At 36.3% G+C, this 19461-nt stretch overlaps 3 protein-coding genes across 21 annotated transcripts in view; 1 reads left to right on the forward strand and 2 right to left on the reverse strand.

The window, feature by feature from the left end:
- Positions 1-377: 377 nt before the first annotated feature.
- LOC133330036 (protein D2) lies at positions 378-971 on the reverse strand. The gene has a single exon (XM_061538513.1). The coding sequence runs from the start codon at positions 944-946 to the stop codon at positions 395-397; it is 552 nt and encodes a 183-aa protein (XP_061394497.1). The 5' UTR covers positions 947-971; the 3' UTR covers positions 378-394.
- Positions 972-10241: 9270 nt separating this feature from the next.
- On the forward strand, positions 10242-11345 carry LOC133330018 (protein mono-ADP-ribosyltransferase Parp16; the record flags this gene model as incomplete). Its single annotated transcript, XM_061538478.1, has 1 exon — positions 10242-11345. A coding segment is annotated over exon 1 (1104 nt), but the record flags the coding sequence as incomplete, so codon positions are not given.
- A 3817-nt stretch (positions 11346-15162) lies between these two features.
- Positions 15163-19461, reverse strand: part of LOC133330033 (multidrug resistance-associated protein 1) — a 45005-nt gene continuing 40706 nt past the window's right edge. For 11 of the 19 annotated variants that reach the window (XM_061538504.1, XM_061538511.1, XM_061538502.1 and 8 more), the window contains exons 11-14: positions 18765-18982; positions 18199-18702; positions 17753-18134; positions 15942-16144 (exon numbers count right to left, since the gene is read on the reverse strand). In XM_061538504.1, coding sequence (XP_061394488.1) covers positions 15953-16144; positions 17753-18134; positions 18199-18702; positions 18765-18982 — 1296 coding nt within the window. In that variant the 3' untranslated portion in view covers positions 15942-15952. Of the gene's footprint in view, positions 15228-15941; positions 16145-17752; positions 18135-18198; positions 18703-18764; positions 18983-19461 lie in introns of those variants that run through there. The other 8 variants (XM_061538494.1, XM_061538495.1, XM_061538496.1 and 5 more) reach the window with 1 other exon arrangement.

A 19461-nucleotide genomic window follows, 5' to 3' on the forward strand; every position in this document is an offset into this window, starting at 1 on the left:
GAGTTGAACCTACTTGTTTTAGGAAATACCCAATACCCCGGGTTCATGCTGATGTCAATTATACCATGAATCTCCAGAAATCAAGACTTCAAGCTAATTAAAAACGTCTAGAGAACATAAAAAAACAATGATAACAAAAAACATTAAGTATCGAATCGGACAAACCAAACGGTGTCTTATCAACGTTCAGCAGTAGCAAATCTCAAAAATGCAATTCATTCCAATTTTATTTGTTTTATTCTTCAAGGCAAATTTGTTTACAATCTTCATGTTTGTATGTAATTCTAAAAGTACTGTAGTATATAATAAATTTTTTATGAAACTCAGTTTCATTATGTAATAAATTTCATTGTTGTCTTTGTTTGTTTATAAACAAATCACTCCGCACTGCAAATTAAGCACCCAATTGTTCGTACAACTTGGGTACATAATCATCCCATTCAGCCTGATAGAAATTACCGGCAACAGGGTTACCCAACTTGTATTTCTCAGCAAACGAGGCAATCTTGAAGCAGCCACGGTTATCTCCACTATTGTTGGGCAAACGTTTCTCATCGAATGTCAGCTTGCCCTCCTGTTTGTAGACCAAGAAAATGTAACGATGCAAACCGGTACCTTGTGGTGGTCCGGAACCAATGTAGGCTGATAGCACTTCACCGGCACTAATGTCACTGCCGGGTACATTGCCCACCAACCAATGATGCCATTCACGATATGTGGCCTCTTTGCGGCTGGGTGCATCCGGGTCGGTCATGCACACAGTGTAGAATGCATTTGGATCGGCATTCCAGCTAAGTTTGGGTTGATCTTTCACCTGGGTTGGTGTTAGAACATTACCTTCCTTAACCTCTACACCGCTGTCATATTTGACGCTCAACAACTCGCTGGGTGCCACACTTATGACATCGGGTACAACTTGATGTTCTTCGAAACTTTTCAGCGACATTTTCTTTTTGCCAAAAAATGACCTTTTTACTACTGCACTTGTCGAGGATAGATATGCCGGTGCGACCGAAGTATTTGTTTTAGAATTCAAGTTTTTGACAGCTTCTGATAGCAAAGCGAAATTTCTCGATTTCAATAATTGTTCTTGTTGAAGAACCAACAAGCTGCGGGGCAGTTGACGTGCGGAACGAGCAAAGCGCAAACAATTTATGAACATTTTTGCGAATAGACTACCGCTGGTCGGTCGCCGGCAGATTGCAAGGGTTTGCATGCACACAGAGTTGACATACTGTATATATTGCTCATTTAGTTTAGGGTATACTAGTTCGAATTGTAGTCTATTGGCATAAGACGCCCAATTTACAGTTATTTACGAATTGTGCAAATTAGCAAACATAAACATGATTAGTTTATATGTGTATTACGATGAGATCAGGGGGGTTACTCTGTATTGCGTTGCGAAAGCTAAATGCGTTAAGAGTACAATTTGGTACTCTATAACGTTCACGCAAACGCATTCGCAAACTAAATTGAAAATAGGGCAACACTGTCGCCACAAAGTAAACAATAACGAAGAATGACAAAAGGAAACGTCAAAAATTGTAAATGAAAACATATTTTTGGGTGGTACGAGTGTTTTTTTAAACAAAAATGATGAACGAATTAAAAAAAAGAATTTTATGAGATCTATCAAATATACTCTCCCTAAGTGCGAATTATGTGACAAATGTTTTCAAATATTTAATTTTTATAGATTTATATAAAATGTCTCAATAAAGATTCGTTTATGTATTTTTTAAACGCTCGTCGTTTCAAATAGATCCACAACAATTCCAACTCCAATAAAAGAGGCCGCTGCTTTGAAATTGCTTGGACAATGTGGTTATCAACATCAACCTATAAATATGCACACATAGTTTCACATTTTATATAAAAAAATAATATATTACTTTTTCCAACCACCGACATCTTTTACAGGAGGTCAATTTGAATTGAGGTCATCAGACAGTTTTGTCCACAAATTGTTGGCGCGTTGTTTCGCATTTGAACTCTGCAACTGTCCCTTTGCCAAATCACTGTGTTGCCCCATAAAATCTACTGAAGTTAGGAACAGACGTTGCTGAGGCTGTAACTGTGACTTTTTTGCCTTTTACTTAAAATAATTTACAATTTTTATATAAATAAAACCTTTAATGGAGCTTACTTATACGTTTCGCTTCCTTTGCGTTTGCTATTTTGTTAACGCAAGATATTTGCGCTTAACGAACGAGTTTGACATGCGTTTTCGTATTACAGAGTGCGGTGATGCTACATTTGCGTAAAGTAGATGCGAAAGGAGATACGAAAACGAATTAGAGAGTACCAATTACGCGATGCGTTACAATTTTTCTCACGCATCGCAATACAGAGTAGCCCCCCAGATCGCCTGTTAAATAAACCGCCAAATATATCAACATAAATAAATTTTATTGTGTGAAAAAAAACAAATAATTTTCTATTTTGTGAAATGTTACTATTTGTGTCTTAAATTTATTGGTTCCAAATGCATTTTAAAATAAAACAAAGAAGCAAATTAATTTTTAAAATTGAGAAATGGATTTCTAAAGTTCGGTAAGTTTTTATTTAAAAGGAGGTTCTACGTTACAGTTGTTAATTGTTGTCCATAGACTAGCCCAATGACTGCCACCCACAGAAAACGGTGATTTTGAAGTTGTTGAAGTTTCCACAGGAAAAAATTGAAAAGGAAAACCTGTAGGAAAAGTTCAAAAGTAGGATGGGACCAACTATATGATACCCTTCACCGCTTCCGATACGATATGGAAAACTAAATTGACCCAATTTTTGCTTGGCCAAAACTGAAGCAACTTTTTGATTTTTTCATATATTTAAATAATCAAATTTTGCTAGTAATCGACCGCGATTTTTGATTACGGCAGCAAATCAACGAAGCATTGAATCATTAAAGTGCTCAATTTGATCCTTGATTACACCACTCCTCGCATCCTGAACCTTTGAGAAGAGGTTGTGTCATGATGTTTGCAAAATTCTTGTTTATTTTACTTTCGATAATACTAGAACAATTTTTCTATAGGGTGAAGATCTGATAATTGTGCTCGGTATTATAAAATCCATATTTAGCTGACTCCCGCAACCAATATGTTTGTGTTTGTTTGGAGGTTATTATCAAGCTGAAACACCCAAACAAGCGGTATATTTTCTTCTGTGTTTTCCAATACATTTGTATACACAAACCGATTCATCACTCCATAAAGCTCGTGAATAGATCGAACGCAAAGAAAATGTAACCAGCCCAATGCCATTATTGAACCGCCTCCATGCTTTCCAGTACCCTTGCCTTTCATTTTTAGGCCTTCTCACCGCAAATTTGTTCGCGTCAGAGTTTAAAATATCAAACTTTATTTCATCCACTGAGTCGGATTTCATTTGATATTTTGCGAAAACCAATATGGTTTCCCAATTCTTTTCAGAAAATAAATGGCTTTTTTAACAGTTTTCGGACATGCGGATTTGCTACCATAGCTCGCACACGCTCTGTTCTTGGTGTTATATCCACCGACAACCCTCTCAGCAATTCCGCTGAATGGATATTTTTTTATTGCTATGACAATTTCTTGTATTTCTTCTACATGAATTCGATATTAGATTTTCCAATAATTGTGTTAAAATTGATGTTTTTATGGCGCTGAATAAGCTTAAGTCTAAATCTATTGGTGTAGACGAAATACCTGTAGATGTCAGACTTATTTTCCCCTATGTTGGTGATTATATTTTCGATTTGACTAATTCCATACTAACGTCTTCTGTGCATTCCATCATCATGGAAAAAATTCGAGTTATTCCTATACCTAAATGTCAAATTGTTAATAATCCTGATGATCTTAGGCCAATCTCCATTCTACAGGTTTTGTCTGACGTTTTGGAGCAGATCATGAAGATCCAAATATATATCGTTGATATATTGTTTTAACCCCATGTATCTTTGAACCAACTCCGTTTTAGATAATTTAGAGTCGATTTACAAATGTCCGTCCGTCTGGTTGGCGCGCAAGAAAACTTTTAAAGGGAGTAACTTTGCACATTGTAATATTCCTTCCAAACTTAGTTTAAGAATATCGGTCTGATTTTTAGAACGAATGCAATTTACGGACACCTCTCATATCATTTTGAAATTGGAACCCCATATCTCGGGAAGTACTGATTTCCCCCCTAGAAAATTTATGTTGTTGTAATTAGTATCAGATGGACTACATTTGGTATAAACTTCAAAATGATCTGAGAGGTGTCCGTAAAATGGATTTCTTATAATATCATGCGGAGCAATTTATACTAAACCTTAGACAACCTAATATATTTACCAGGCCTAGATCAATCACCATGGGCCAACATTTCCAATATTTATAAATCTAATATTAAGTAAGTGGAATGTTCGATGGTCCAAACTTTGTAATTCGTAATACTTTTTCCAAACCTTGATCATGTCCCAAGATGGGGCCCATCAGTTCACTCCTACTTGTATATCCCCAACAAATATTCTAACAACCTCTTCTGGTACCTGTCCACATATGATCAACTATTGATACAAACATAAACCTTTTATTAAGCTAGTAATAAAACCAGTGTGTAGTAATTTCGTAGACCTCCACAAAACATAGACATAGGCACACAGTGACCACAGTGACCTAAGACCAATTTTCTTCAGATTCACTTTCCAAAGGTACTAAATTTGGTACATTTTGTATGCATTTAAGGATCACATAACAAGTTTGAAAACTTTAGCTCTATTCCTATACATGTTGTAGGTGACTTAGTTCATACTTCCATCTACTACTCGACTCTACGCTCCATCAGGAACCATATAACCACAGCTCTGGGTCTATTTAGGTTCTTCCAAAATTTACTTGACTGTAGGTAGTTCCCCAAAAATAATTTTAAATTCTCTAATGATAATTACAATTCAATTTATTTAGAAATCTAGAAAATTCATTATAAAAAATTTTTGCGTATAATTAACAATAAAATTATAATATAGCTTTTATTTGATTTTTAGGATTTAAAACTTCTGCTATACTCTTTGACATAGAGTAGACAGCTTGGGTGTTTTTGTTGTAGACATTTCGTTTCATTCTTCTTGTGTATAACCTTTGATAAATATTGTCGGATAAATTCCTTCAGAACATCTATTAGGTGTATTTAAAGGTTTAGATCAGGGGACTCCGGATAGTTCGATTTTTGTTTGAAATTTGCTTTATTAAATATTCAGATACACATATTCAACCAAAGAAGACTCGATGACCTCCAATTGTTCCCTAAACCAAAATTATGCTTGCCGCCATTTTAATTCAGCAGGCACTCTTAGTTTTGTTCCGTCACAACTCGAATATAAAGTACTCCTTATAGCTAAAAGTATTATCAAATGAATCTTTATTTTGGTAACTTTACAAGGCCTTACCATTTCTCCAATAGGATCGGTGAAACCCTCATAGTGTTTGCTACTCAGTCCACTAATCGAGGATGAGGGCAAGGGCAGCAGCCTTACAATTGTGCAACTTTATCTGCACAATGTTCAGTGTTTGCTGTTTCTTACCATGCTGTTCTCAGAGGGTAGGCGAAAGTGTATTGTCCCCAATCCGTAGCACACATTACCTTTACACTTCCTCAAGAATTCTTCACCAGCTTTGTCAGTGACAAACTTGGCGACAAGACCTCCATTATTTGTGAAAGTGTAAAGAAGTCTCCATTGCCGCATACGAAGGCCACAGTTCTGTTTCTCTATCAACCTCATTGATTTTTCTAGACCCATAATGGGTGGTGGAATCCACACTGAAGTGACCGTTCCACCTGGTATCTCGTTAATCGATACGGCAGCCAACTGACAATCTTCCCAAAGAGGCTCAATTTCATTAATAGTCTTCTTAAGGTATTCAGCAGATTCCTTATTGCGACAAATAATGACCCTGACCCCTTTGTAAAAGATGATCTTGTCAAAGCGGAGATTTTGACGATCAACTTCATCGCTGAGGAAGAGGTCCTTCAGATGCCCGTCCACTGACAACCAGTGAACATCACTGATGCGCCCATCGGGATCAGCTCTATCAATAATTGCCACTTTTTGGTCATCTGGAACCCTCTGCTGTGTAGCTGAGTCGATCTGCTTCGATCCTGACTTGAACACTTGCGACGAGTTCAAAGATGATTGGACTTCCGTCCTCTCTTTGTCACTTGTCATTGCAGAAGGTTCATTCGTTACAACCGAAACATAAGAGACAGTTTGATGCGTTACAAGCGACCGCACTGACCTGTTCGTAACTGGCTGTTCCTCCTTCTCCGAGGACATCTTCCTTTTTACAGCCATTGAATGTGTTTTAAGATCAGTCCCCAGAGAGGCGGATGCCTTTGGAGTCGGTAATGTTGTCGCGAGCCCAGTCTGCCCTGAGTTCGACACTTTCCTTGGCGACTCTGAATTGTGCAACAATTGTTCCACTTTCACATTAGTTCGCGGTAAAACAACTGAAGGCTTGTCCAAAGTCGTTGGTTTGGCAGAAGAAAATTGCTGCGTCGTGGTCGTCTTTCCAGAAGCCTTTTTACGGGCCCTCCGTCTTGACGATCTGGACAAGACCTTTCCATCGTCCTTGGCATTGGATGATGTTGCTGGCAATGATCCCTTGTCGTTCATAGATCCCTCCGAAGATTCTGGCTGCGCAGAGGTTTTTGGCGTAATTTGCTCACTCGTAACCGGACTAGCTTTTGGTAAGTCTAGATTTTGTTTGGAATTTGATGTTGGTTTAGGAAAAAGAATTCTGTCGATGGGAATATCACGCTTAGGCAAGTCAGGATACATACTTTCGAATTTCCTACGAAACCTAAGGTGTTTTTTTATAAGATGTATTTCCCGTTCCGTGTGCAGATTTGGATCCTTATCGACGAATCTTGAAAGATATGCGATAGACCTTTTATAAAATTTTTTATCCCTATCTATCTTATGCGACAACGAAGAGGAAGAAGAAGAACCGTTCACTATTTTCCCATCATCAGCTTTAATTTCAGTGTCGTCCTGTTTATCGTCTGAGAGTATCATGGCATTATCTTCTTCGGCGGAACCATTATCTGGACTGTTTGGTGTTGATGCTTTTTTATCCAAAGGATTATAGGGGGTATCTGTATCATTTCCTTCAACCTCATCATCATCAACATTGTGGATAATCTCTTTATTGAACCTCTCATATTCCTCACTGATATAAGTGGTGGTTGTACATGAGATATAACCGATATTATTTAGCCTTTCATCAATGTCTTGTTTGATAGGGAAATGAGTCGGTCTGTCTATGCTATGATTTGAATATTTCCAATGTGGAGATGTTTCTGATCTAGATTGCGTTATCACTCCATTGTGTTTATCCAGATCTTGGCTTTCTGTTGACAAGGAATTGGAATTGGGTGTAGTATCGGTATTAGTAAAATACTTCCAATGTTGTCCTTTATCTGTGGTAAATGGCAATGAACTCAAAATTCTATTTTTCAATTTTGAATATTTAATTACCTGGATAATTGTTGTAATTATTGATTATTGGTGGTGGTGGAGGAGGAGTAGTAGATTTTGACAGATCTACTGGCTCCACACAATGAACTGAAGTGAATCTCGTCGTTGGACAAGTGAGACTCGGGTCGTATTGGTTAGTAGGAACCTCTGTCGTGGAAACTTGAGAAGGAGCATGAGGCGATGTCTGTCGATTGCCGGCAATCTTCGAAAAATACTGATTGAGATTTTGTTCCAAACTGCTCTAAACAGAAAATCACATTTTCTACAAAATTAAATTCTTTCTAATAATAATTTTTGAATGGACTTACTCTGGAAAATTGGAAATTTCTTTCCGATACATTCCGGGTAAAATTTCGACGGTCATTCATTTCTTTTAATAAAATGTGGATTTATATTTCCTAAATTGTAGTGGAAACCCTCTAATATTTTGTGAGTAGTCCGCTGAAAAATATGCCCCAAAGGATACGATTAAGAAGAAAGAAAACCCTGTTTTGTTTACGAATTAGTGTGTAATGCACAATGCAAAAACCAGCTGATAACAGCAGGGATATATCGGTCGATGTACCATGGAATCATGGCACAATAAATAAAACTACAGCTTCGAGGTAGTCAAAGATTTTATATACCTCGGTACAGCCATAAACAAAAATATCAACATCATCTTTGAAGTTCAGGGGAGAATAGCAATTCAAAAGCAAGGCTACCTCTCGACAGAACAAACTCACACTCTACAAGACGCTAATATTACCCGTGCTTTTGTATGGATCTGAAACATGGGTACATGCGCAAACAGATGAAACAGCTCTTGGAGTGTTTGGGAGAAAAATTCTCCGGAAGATCTATGGGCAGATCTGCGTCGATGGTGAATATCGCCGTCGAATGAACCATAGCTCATGGTCATCTATTCTCGGACATAGATATTGGCACACGGATCGAGCTGCATCGACTACGTTGGATATGCCATCTTGTGAGAAAGTCAAAAAGTTACTTTGACAGTTCTACGCAGAGAACTTACTGAATGTTAATGGGTAGATCTCTTCCAGTAAGATTCAAACTGCACAGTTCGATGTATTTTTTAAGCCTATACCTTTCTGAAGAAACAAAATACCTTGGTACAATCCTTGACCGCAAATTAACGCGGAATAGGAATGGCGAGGAACGCTCTATGAACGGATTGATAGTACTCTACTTTTGCAAGAACTCCATAGGAAAGAACTGGGGACTAAGACCAGACATCCTACACTGGCTGCTATACGTGACGATCGTTCTCCCCATTCTTACATATGGTTGCTTTGTATGGTGGCCGGGGGTCAACAAAAAGATACTGCTGACAAAATTAAATTCAGTACAGCGATCTTAGCGATCCTGACTACCGGAGCGCTAAGAAGTACACCAGGGCCAGCGTTGAATGCGATCTTGAATCTCCAACCACTGGACATTCTGATTAAATTCCAGGCTGCCAGATGCGCCCTGAGGCTCCGAGAAACGGATGCCTGGAAATAGCTGAACTATGGTCACGCTAGTATCCTCAACATAACGCCAGGTTGTGATTTCTTGGGGGAGAAATACTCACATTAGTGACTATGTTCCATAACATAGAGACTTTAATGATATCAGAGTAGAGGTTCCTAGTAGGGAATCCTGGACTAGTGGCTCCTTACCTCTGTCACGTCTGTCATTTTTCACAGACGGGTCAAAGATGGAGGAAGACACAGGTGCAGGCGTTTACTGTAGGGAATTAGAAATATACAACTCAAGCAGAAATCCTTGAAATCACGAAAACGTCCGAGATAGTCAAAACACTTACTGCCGATAATACGGTGAATATATATGTCGATAGTCCGGCGGCCCACAAGGCTTTGAAGTCGTGCACTATAAACTCAAAATCAGTTCTTCATTACAAGTCCGCTCTGCATGATATAGTTAAATTATGTTAGGTTACAGGACATAGCAACATAGAAGGGAACGATATAGCGGACAAGCTTGTTCGAGGGGGATCACAGTCTTCCGATTGAGAGACCCATTGGCAAAATCCGCTTGTTCTACGGCGATGGTAGTCGGTAACAGATGATCGAGAGAACATGGTTGCAGAATCTCAAAAGCTATCGGGCCTTTTGCCGAAGAACTTCTTCGCTGTTGTCACATAATAAGAGAGAGAGAGATCAAATTTATTGTTGGGATCATAACAGGTCACTGCAGGATTAGATCTATCACTTCGTAATGGGACTCCAGCGGAGAGGATTACTGTCGTCTATGTGAGGACGAAGAAGTGTTAGAAACAATTGAACATGGCCTCTGTAGATGTCCATCATTGAGAGGCAGAACACTCAAACAGTTTGAAAGATATGAAATTGATGATCTAGCTTTCTTCTCTAAAATAGACCCCAACCAGATCCTAGGCTTTGTGAAAAATCTGGCATGCCTAAAATAACCATAATCTCTTTTCCCTTCTATTTTCTTCTCTCTTCTTTTCCCGTTTTTTTTCAGGTGCCAAGGATGATCACAATGGACAATAGTCTCCGGGAGGACAATATTCAACCGTATATCCCTAACCTAAACCACAGCTATAATATTCTACCAATCGAAATTGCTTTCGATTTGTCTTTGAGTACTGGAATAGTCCGTTTGAAATATTAAAGAAATTCCGATTGTCGTTAATTCCATTTGATGTCATTTGACTTTCCATTTTTTGGTATTTTCATTTGAAAATTTTATCAAAATACAAATTGAATAAGAAATGCAAGCTGCCAAAATAATACGAATTCGCGAGCATTCCAAAAATAATCAGAATGAGAGTAATTCAGACAATGTGGTTATATCTCAGGATGTTGAACAACCACCTTCATCAGCAATGCAAGAAAGTTACGATGAACCGACAACTTCTCAACATAAAATCGAACCCATTGATTTCCTGAACAAAGCTCAGGCCCTGCGTAATAGTCTGCAAAAAGATTTAATGGGATGTGATGCGAAATGGACATTGTTTGTGGCCACCGCATTTAGTTATCGCAATAGGTACAAACTTAAACCCTTTCCGCCAAGATTTGGCCATGCCAGCGATCATCAAAATATTGATGCTTTAATTTCTGTTATCAATGATACACCCAAACTGAATATTGTTCTGCATAATCTAATCGGAAGATATTTTGATAATGTGGATCCTGAGGTAATAGAGCTACTCTATTGGATTTTGATTGAACAAATGGAACCTCGTTTGCGGTTGGTTAATTTTGAAGAAATCAAAGATACCTTGCAAAATGTAGATATGCCGCAAAAGCCAACACAGATCTTCGAAGTTATGGCATCAGAAGGATTTCATGCGGATGTTGATTTTCAGAAGAAAATTTCCAATTCGCCAACAAAGCTGGGATTTTATGGTTCAACATTGGATTCATATTATTCAATAATTTATAATGGATTTTCAGATGTGACCGATACAGGAGCCATAAATATTTCCCTAAATCTTGAGAGTTGTTTACAACAAAATCCATGTGGTGCCGCCTGGGGAGCTTCGCAGTGTGGTTCATTAATATCTTGTGTGGCTGTGTGTGAATTTGCTGGGGGTAAATCGACATCAACTGGAGAGGATCATCAGTCCTATTTGGAAGTGGATCCTCATGCAATAAGAATGCGTTATTTATTATTCTATGGCAGCCGTTATCCTTTGGATAATAAACCCGAACCTCTGGGCTGGAAGGCATGGTTCTTACATCACAAACGTGGTATATTATTTAGCACATATATGCTGGTCATAACCACCATTGCTGTGGTAAATAGTGGTGACCGAGGCGAATATATAAAAAAATTAATAACTAAAAAATTTCAAAATTTTTTAGAATTTTGTCGGAATTTTTTTGTTTCGATTAGATAAATAATTTTTCATATATTTTCTTAATTTGAATACTGTTTGTAAAAAATAAATTAATTAAAAAATGGACACAAAATACTAATTACTACTTAGCTGGCTTGTGACAGAACTTTCGTTACATAAGCCGAGCATAAATAGATTTCCAGGCGCGTCGATCTTTTGCGCAGTTTTTCCAATTTGAAAGACCATATTCGGCAATGTTGTCTTTCACTTGGTCTTTCCATCTTATTCGTGGCCTTTCCCTTCGCTTTTATATGCGTTCTGGGTTGGGGCATCTTCATCCATTCTCACAACATGACCTAGCCAACGTAGTCGCTGCAGCTCAATACGTCTAACAATGTCGATGTCCGAGAATTGCTGTTACAACTCATGAATTGCTAGTACAACCGTCAACGCAGATCGACCCATAGATATTTCGAAGAATTTTTCTCAAACACTCCAAGAGCTGCCTCATCTGCTTGTGCAAGTACCTATGCTTCAGATCCATATAACAGAACGGGTATTATCAGCGTCTTGTAGAGTGTGAGTTTGGTCTGGCGGGAGGTGGCCTTGCTTTTGAGTTGTTTGCTCAGACCATAGTAGCATCTGTTGGTCATCACTATCCTTCTCCGTCATCGTCGTAGGCGAGTAACATGTGTTGTTTGGTAGCATTACGACACTCCTGATCGTACCACGGATTTCTTGATGGTGGTCTTTGGTACCCAAGTGTTGCTTTTGCTGCAGTTTGTAGGGAGTGGGCAATTCTCTGCCCTATATTATTATCGGGACAAGGGGTGCTCTCGTAAAGCAGTTGGGTAAGTTGAGCGGAATAGGCTTCTGCTATCTGTTGTGTTTGCAGCTTTTCGATGTCAAATTTCTGTGTTACATTAGATCGCACCTTTACTGCTACATTAAGACGGGAGCGTACATTGCCTGCCACAAGGTAATGTTCCGAATCGATATTCGCTCCCCGGATCGATCGGACGTCTAAAACACTGGATGAATGCCTTCCGTCTATCACAACATGATCGATTTGATTTCTCGTTGTTCGATCGGGAGAAATCCAAGTGGCTTTTGTATATCGAGATGCTTGAATCTGGTGTTGCTAGCTACCACGTTTTTTGCTGCCGCGAAGTCAATCAACCTCATGCCGTTGTCTGATGTTTCTTCATGGAGACTGAATTTTCCGATGGTGGGGCCAAAGATATTTTCCCTTCCGATTTTTGCATTAAAATCTCCTAGTAGAATTTTAATGTCATGGCCAGGGTGCCGGTCATATGCTGTTTCTAGGCGCTCGTAAAATATATTTTTTTGGTCTCTTCATCTTTATCTTCGGTCGGAGCATGGGCGCAAATGGGACTGAACGTAGACGTAGAAGAACTTCGCTTTTATACGGATTATAGCAATTCGCTCATCTACTGGAGTGAATCTGGTGACGAGGTCTTTTTTCTCCTGTTAACCATAAATCCGCACCCATATTCATGTCTCGTTTCATGGCAGCTATAATACAGGGCGTAATCATCTGATTTACTTACGCCAGTCTCTTTCCATCGCATTTCCTGTACTTTGTACTTCTTGAGTACATCCGCCAAAGCGAACACTGCGCCTGTTTTGCACATTCCACTCGTGCGCACATTCCAGGTACAGATTCGCAGATCGTGGTATTTTATACGTTTACGGGTGTCGTTAACATTAGGTGGGTTTGGTTTTCCACAAAAATCCACTCCTTGGTTAGGCCTTGAAAAATATTCTTTAAAAAATCCACACCTAAGGTATGTCCTTGGAATTTTTTTTTTAATTCATGCCTTATGAGATCTATATATATCTATATCTGGAAAAGTATTTTTTTTAAATATTAGAAAAATTAAAAATTTGTTTTTTGTTTTAGTAGCTTTTTATTGTAAATTTGTCTTACAAAAAATAGATATATATTTTCTATTTAAGAATTTGTTAATAACACGCTAGTTTTTTTCTTTCTTATTAATATATTTTTTATTTTTAACAATAATAATTATTTGTTTTTTGTTTTATGTTTCGTATAATAATAATAAAAGTATTTAAATTGCATTATTCACAATTGTTAGTTTGTGTTTTTTTTTTAAATGATTTTTTTTATAATTTTTTGAAAAGGGGTTCCGAACACCAATCGTGTTAGTATATAAAAAAGAAATACATTTTTACTAAAATTTAGAGCTCTATGAACACAGAGGCATTTTTGTTAATTGGTATTTTTGTTTGCATTGCAATAATTTTTTTGTTTTTAAAATAAGGGAAATTTAAAGGGGAACCATTTTTTATTTGTTTGTCTTATATTTAAAAAAAATGTTTTTTTTTTTTAATTTTTTTTCCAGTTTGTGTGTGTGAATGTTAATTTACAATTTTACGAAAAAATAAATTCTTAGAATATATATATATATATATATATATATAGTTTTTAGTTATACAGGCCATTCATTAAGTTGCTTTACATATAAATTGTGTGTGTGTGTTATTTATATATAATAAAAATTAAGTATTTATTTTCTTATTCCTTTTTGCAAAGTAAATCAATGTTTTTTGTTTGTTTTCAAATTAATTAAATTCTGACTATAGAGATATTTGTTGTTTTATTATTACAGTACATTATTAGAATAGTTTGTTTTGAATTTTTAGTATTTAAAAAAAACACAATTTTTATACAGTTAACCATGGGTCCACCAGACTGATGTCCAATATTGACCAAATATAGCTCAATTATGTTATTTAATTAATAATTATAATAATAATAGAAATTGTGAAATTTGAATTCTCTAATAATTATTTTTGTTAAAAATAGAGGGCTAATAATTATTTATCTTCCCCCCATTGGAGAGCTATGAGGTCAAATCAAAAATATTCGTAATTTTATTTAAAAAAATTCGCAAAATAGACTAACTTCAGTCGGTTGTGCAAAATTTTCCGCCAGTCGAACGAATTTTGGGTCCTTGGTGTACAATTTATATAAAATCGGATGAAAATATAGATGGGAGCTATATGAAAATCTTAACCGATTTCAATAAAATTTGACACACCTTTGGCTAGACAAAATTCAGTATGTTGTGCTAAATTTTGTACCAATCGACCGATCTTTGAATCTTTGGGGCACCATTTACGAAAATCGGACAAAAATATACATGGAAGCTATATGCAAAACTTAACCGATTTCTATAAAACTTAAAACACCTTTGGCTAGACAAAATTCAGTACGTTGTGCAAAATTTTGCGCCAATCGACCGAATTTTGGTGCGTCATTTACTTAAAATCGGATGAAAATATAGATGGAAGTCATATCTATATCCCATCCGATTTCAACAAAATACGATATGCAAAATTTCGTCTCAATCGTAATTATGGGTGTATTAGGTATTGTAGCCCTTAGACCCAGATTTAACTGTATCTCCTCTGTTTTTTATTATTGAATTATAAAATTTCTAAATTTCATAACTTAAAACCCTAATAGTATTAAAAATTAAAAACCTGTTTTTTCTTTTTTTTTTGTTTTTGGTGGGGAAAGAAATTTTTGATCTGAGGCGAAAAAAATACTTTAAAATTTTTAATCACGAAAAAAAAATCACAAATATTTCAAAAATTTTTTTTATTACAAATTTTCTTGTTATTGCATTTTTTTGGATATCCCTCGACGTCAGTCTCTCCAGGGATATTGAGGTAGTATTGACAAAACGTTTTAAGCTAGATTGTTGTTGTTATTATTTCCATTTTTAGTTTTAAGTAAGCGGTTTTTGTATTTTTTTTTATCGCAGCAGGTTGATTTGGACTTTTGTTTCAGTTTCAGTTGTTTTTTTTTAAATATTTGATTAAATTTCACTTTCGGAATTTTGAGATGTTAAACGTTTACGACTTTAGTTTGCAATTATTTTTTTTAATGGAAATAAAAAAACAAATAAAATGAAGTCCAAAATTAATTTCTTTTTCGAAAAAAAGTGAAAAACAATTGCAAGCATGAAATGATTCAAAATGTTTTGTCAAAGAAAACAAAAATCGAGTCTTTTTTGGAAATTCGATTAAGTACTAATATTATTAAGGCGGCAGTTTTTATTATTATTATTATATAAAATTATATATATTTTATATTATTATTATTATTAAAAAACAAAATAATTCCAAATTCAAGACTCTTTTTATTTTCTTTGTTAACAACAAAAAATTAGCAAAATAATGGAAAAAATCAAAAGCCCAAACATCATCAACAAAATGCAATAAAAACACAATCAAAAAAATTAAGTAGTCCAAGGCTAATTTTACAAAATTAAAAAAACAAAATATTTAAAAAAAATAATAAAAAAATTCAAATTTTTTTTTCTTTTTTTCTACAAACTTTAAACTACTTAGGCGTAAATGTCCAGGAGGGTTTCTTGTTTTGTTTTTTGGCATGCTCCGGTGTAATCTGTTCACATGAGTGGGGGTTGTATTTGTTTTTATGTCTGTCTAACTGTCCTATTTCTCGTTTTTTAGGTTAGCATACTTTGTTTGTTTTTTTTTTAAGTAATAATTAAGTAATAAATTAACACAGCATGAAAATTAAGTAAAGTAACGTAACGTAAGTTTTGTAAATTAGTAAACAATTACACTAGATTGGCATCTTTAGCCATGCTATAGAAGGCGCTTTGAGGATTGTTCAATAGATTGGCGGGCGAATCGAATTCAGCAATTTCACCCTTATCCAAAACAATAACTTTATCCGAATCCATAATGGTGTTCAAACGATGGGCAATTGTCAGAATGGTACAGTCAGCGAATTCAGAGCGAATAGTTTTCTGAAAAATATTAAAAAGAAAAATAAAATAAATTAGTAAAAAAGGAAGTGATATCGGACGGAGCCAATCGACTAAATTTAGGGTGTTTGGTGCACCATTTACTTAATATCGGACAAAAATTCGTATGGAAGCTATATGGAAATCTGAACCGATTTAAACAAAACTTAACACATCTTATCCTAGGCTAACTTCAGTAGGATGTGCAAAATTTTGTGACAATCGACCGAACTTTGGGTCTTTGGGGCACCGTTTACTTAAAATCGGGTGAAAATATATATGGGAGCTATATCTAAATCAATTCAATTCAATTCAATTTTATTTAACTTGTAATTCAAAGCCATCAGGCCCATTAAAGATAAATTACAAAATGCATATGATATGCTTAACCTAATAAAGGATAAACTACCCCAAAAAAAATAACAATAAAAATTCAAAAAATTAAAACATAAATTCATACAATCGTAAATACCGTAATAAAAACAAACGATTTCTTAAACGATTTCAATAAAACTTGACACACCTTTGGCTAGACAAATTTCAGAACATTGTGAAAAATTTTGTGCCAATCGACCGATTTTTGTGTGATTGGGGCACCATTTACCGAAAATCGGACGAAAATATAAATGGGATCTATATCTAAATCTGATTCGATTTCAACAAAACTTGGCACACATTATTCTAGACTCAATACAATACGTTATGCAAAATGTCGCCTCAATCGAACAAACGTAGGGGGTTTGGTGCACCATTTACTTAAAATCCGATGAAAATATATATGGGAGCTATATCTAAATCGGAATTGATTTCAAAAACTATATATATAAACAGTTATATCTATATCTGAACCGATTTTCATCAATTTCAATAGGGTTCGTCCTTGGGCAAAATGAATCAGCTGTCGAATTCGGATAATCGCAACCTTAAACTTTGTTAACAATTTTACATGGGTAGACGGATGGATGGACGAACTGACATGCAAAAATCGGATCAGAAAGTAATTCTGTACATATTTTCGAAAGCATATTTCTGGTACGAAGATTTGCTACCCGATGAGAACCCTGAATACTAAATTTTACAGAGAAATTGGTTGAAAACCGTGCCAAAACTCCCTAAAATATCGAAATTTGGAGGTTATATTATATGAGGGTTAACCTCAAACGTGAGCCAATATGGATAATGTTTTTTAGGAAGTTTTGGTACCCGATGAGAATCCAAAATACCAAATCACAAGAAATTTGGTTCAAAATCAAGGCCAAACTCCCTAACATATCGAAATTTGGAGGTTATGTTATATGGGGGTTCACCACAAACTTGAGCCAATGTGGATAATTTATTGTAGAAAATTTTTGCTACCCGATGAGAATCGAAAATACCAAATGACACAAAATTTGGTTCAAAATCAAGCCCAAACTCCCTCAAATATCGAAGTTAGGAGGTTATGTTATATGAGGGTTAACCTCATATAACATAAGTTATTAGGATAATGGTTTCTAGTTTGTTTTTAAGGTAGCGAGGATACTAGGATAGGATATGTTGGACATTATTTTTACATGATAACGTGTTTAGCCTCCTTCACTTTTATGTTTTTTTTTTCACTCGATAACTTACCTGAATTAAATCATCAGTTTCCAAATCGACAGCGGCAGTAGCTTCATCCAAAATCAACACTTTCGTTTTACGCAACAGAGCACGAGCCAAACACACCAATTGACGTTGACCCACCGACAAATTTTCACCACCTTCGGTAATTTCATGATTCAAACCGGATGGTAGTGATTTGACGAATGCCTTCAAATGGGACAATTCCAAAGCTTTCCAAATTTCTTCATCACTCTTGACTTCGAAGGGATCCAAATTGATGCGCAACGAGCCGGAGAACAGCACAGGATCCTGGGGAATAATTGTGAGGCGAGAACGTAGAGTATGCAAGCCCAAGGTGGAAATATCAATGCCATCGATAAGAATGCGACCGCCAGCAGCTTCGATGATACTGAAGGATGTAAAATGTTTAGATTATAATTTTTAATGATTGTAAAGGTTTTATAAATACTTACCGGAACAAAGCCAATGTCAAACTGGATTTGCCAGCACCGGTGCGTCCAACAATACCGACCTTTTCACCGCCGGCAATTTTGAAACTAATACCACGCAACACCAAATCCAAACCCTCACGATAGCGTACTTTGAAATCTTCAAAGCATACCTGACCCTGTTCGGGCCAATCACGTGGCACTTTGGAGCCTTCAATTTCCCATGGAGCTTCCTGTTTGGTCTCCCCATATTCCTTGATACGTTCAACGGCCACAATATTCGTTTCAATATCCGAAGACATGCGAACCAACCAATTCAACGTTTGGGTAACTTGCAGGGCATAACTGACAGAGAGGCCGACCAAACCGGGATTTGTCTGGCCACCCAATACGGCAAACAATGAGGCGAAGAGGATAATCAGATTACCAACCATTTCCAAACGGATGGCCAACCAACGATTGGCAATCAATGAGGGATATTTACAAATTTGATTTTTGTCGACTTTGTTATCCGATTCATCGATAAATCTGTAAAGGAGGGTAATTCATAAATCATATGTTTGATATATATTTGTTGACAGATTACTTACCTATCTTGGACTGCATAGGCACGAATGGTGGATACCCCAGTTACAGTTTCACCGAAATGCGAATAAATTGGCGATCTGGATACGGATTCCAAACGCATCAATTGCCGTGATGTGGCCACATAGAAACGTTGGGCGAAATAGTACAGGAAGGCGATGGGTACAATGACAGCCAAGAAAATCGGTGTGGACATACTAATAACGACAATGGTGGCCAAAACCTAATTTTCGAAAAACCAATTAAGTATTACGGAGAAGAAGAAGAGGAAGAAAAGATTATAAATTAGTAAATAAAAAAATAAATAATTTGTAGAAAAATATATAGTAGAGTATTTTATTGGCGTATTTTTGCAGAATGTGGATATAACGAACACAGATCTTCGGGTTATAAGAACCAGCTTGATGTACCATAGACCCTACGTTTGTCCGTTTCAGGTGAAATTTTCACAGCCCACCGTAGTTGAGTCTATAATGATGTATGCTATGTTTTATTGAAATCGGTTTAAATTTCTGATGAAATTTTGTGCAGCGCATCGGTTCAGATATAGTTTCCCTATATGTTCTCGGATCGGATTTTATGTAAATAGTGCACCAAGGCTACAATGTTTGTCCGATTCTGATGAAATTTTGTGCCGTGTACCCAATTGAGTCTAGAATGATGTATGCTAAGTTTAAATTGAAATCGGTTCAGATTCCGATA

The sequence above is a fragment of the Musca vetustissima genome, unplaced genomic scaffold, assembly GCF_032173495.1.
Source record: "Musca vetustissima isolate MV318-11 ecotype Yass unplaced genomic scaffold, APGP_CSIRO_Mvet_v1 utg2798, whole genome shotgun sequence".
Classification (NCBI taxonomy): domain Eukaryota; kingdom Metazoa; phylum Arthropoda; class Insecta; order Diptera; family Muscidae; genus Musca; species Musca vetustissima.

Excerpts from the sequence above, each read along its gene's own strand:
- LOC133330036 (XM_061538513.1), bottom strand. The coding sequence starts at position 946 with ATGTCGCTGAAAAGTTTCGAAGAACATCAAGTTGTACCCGATGTCATA.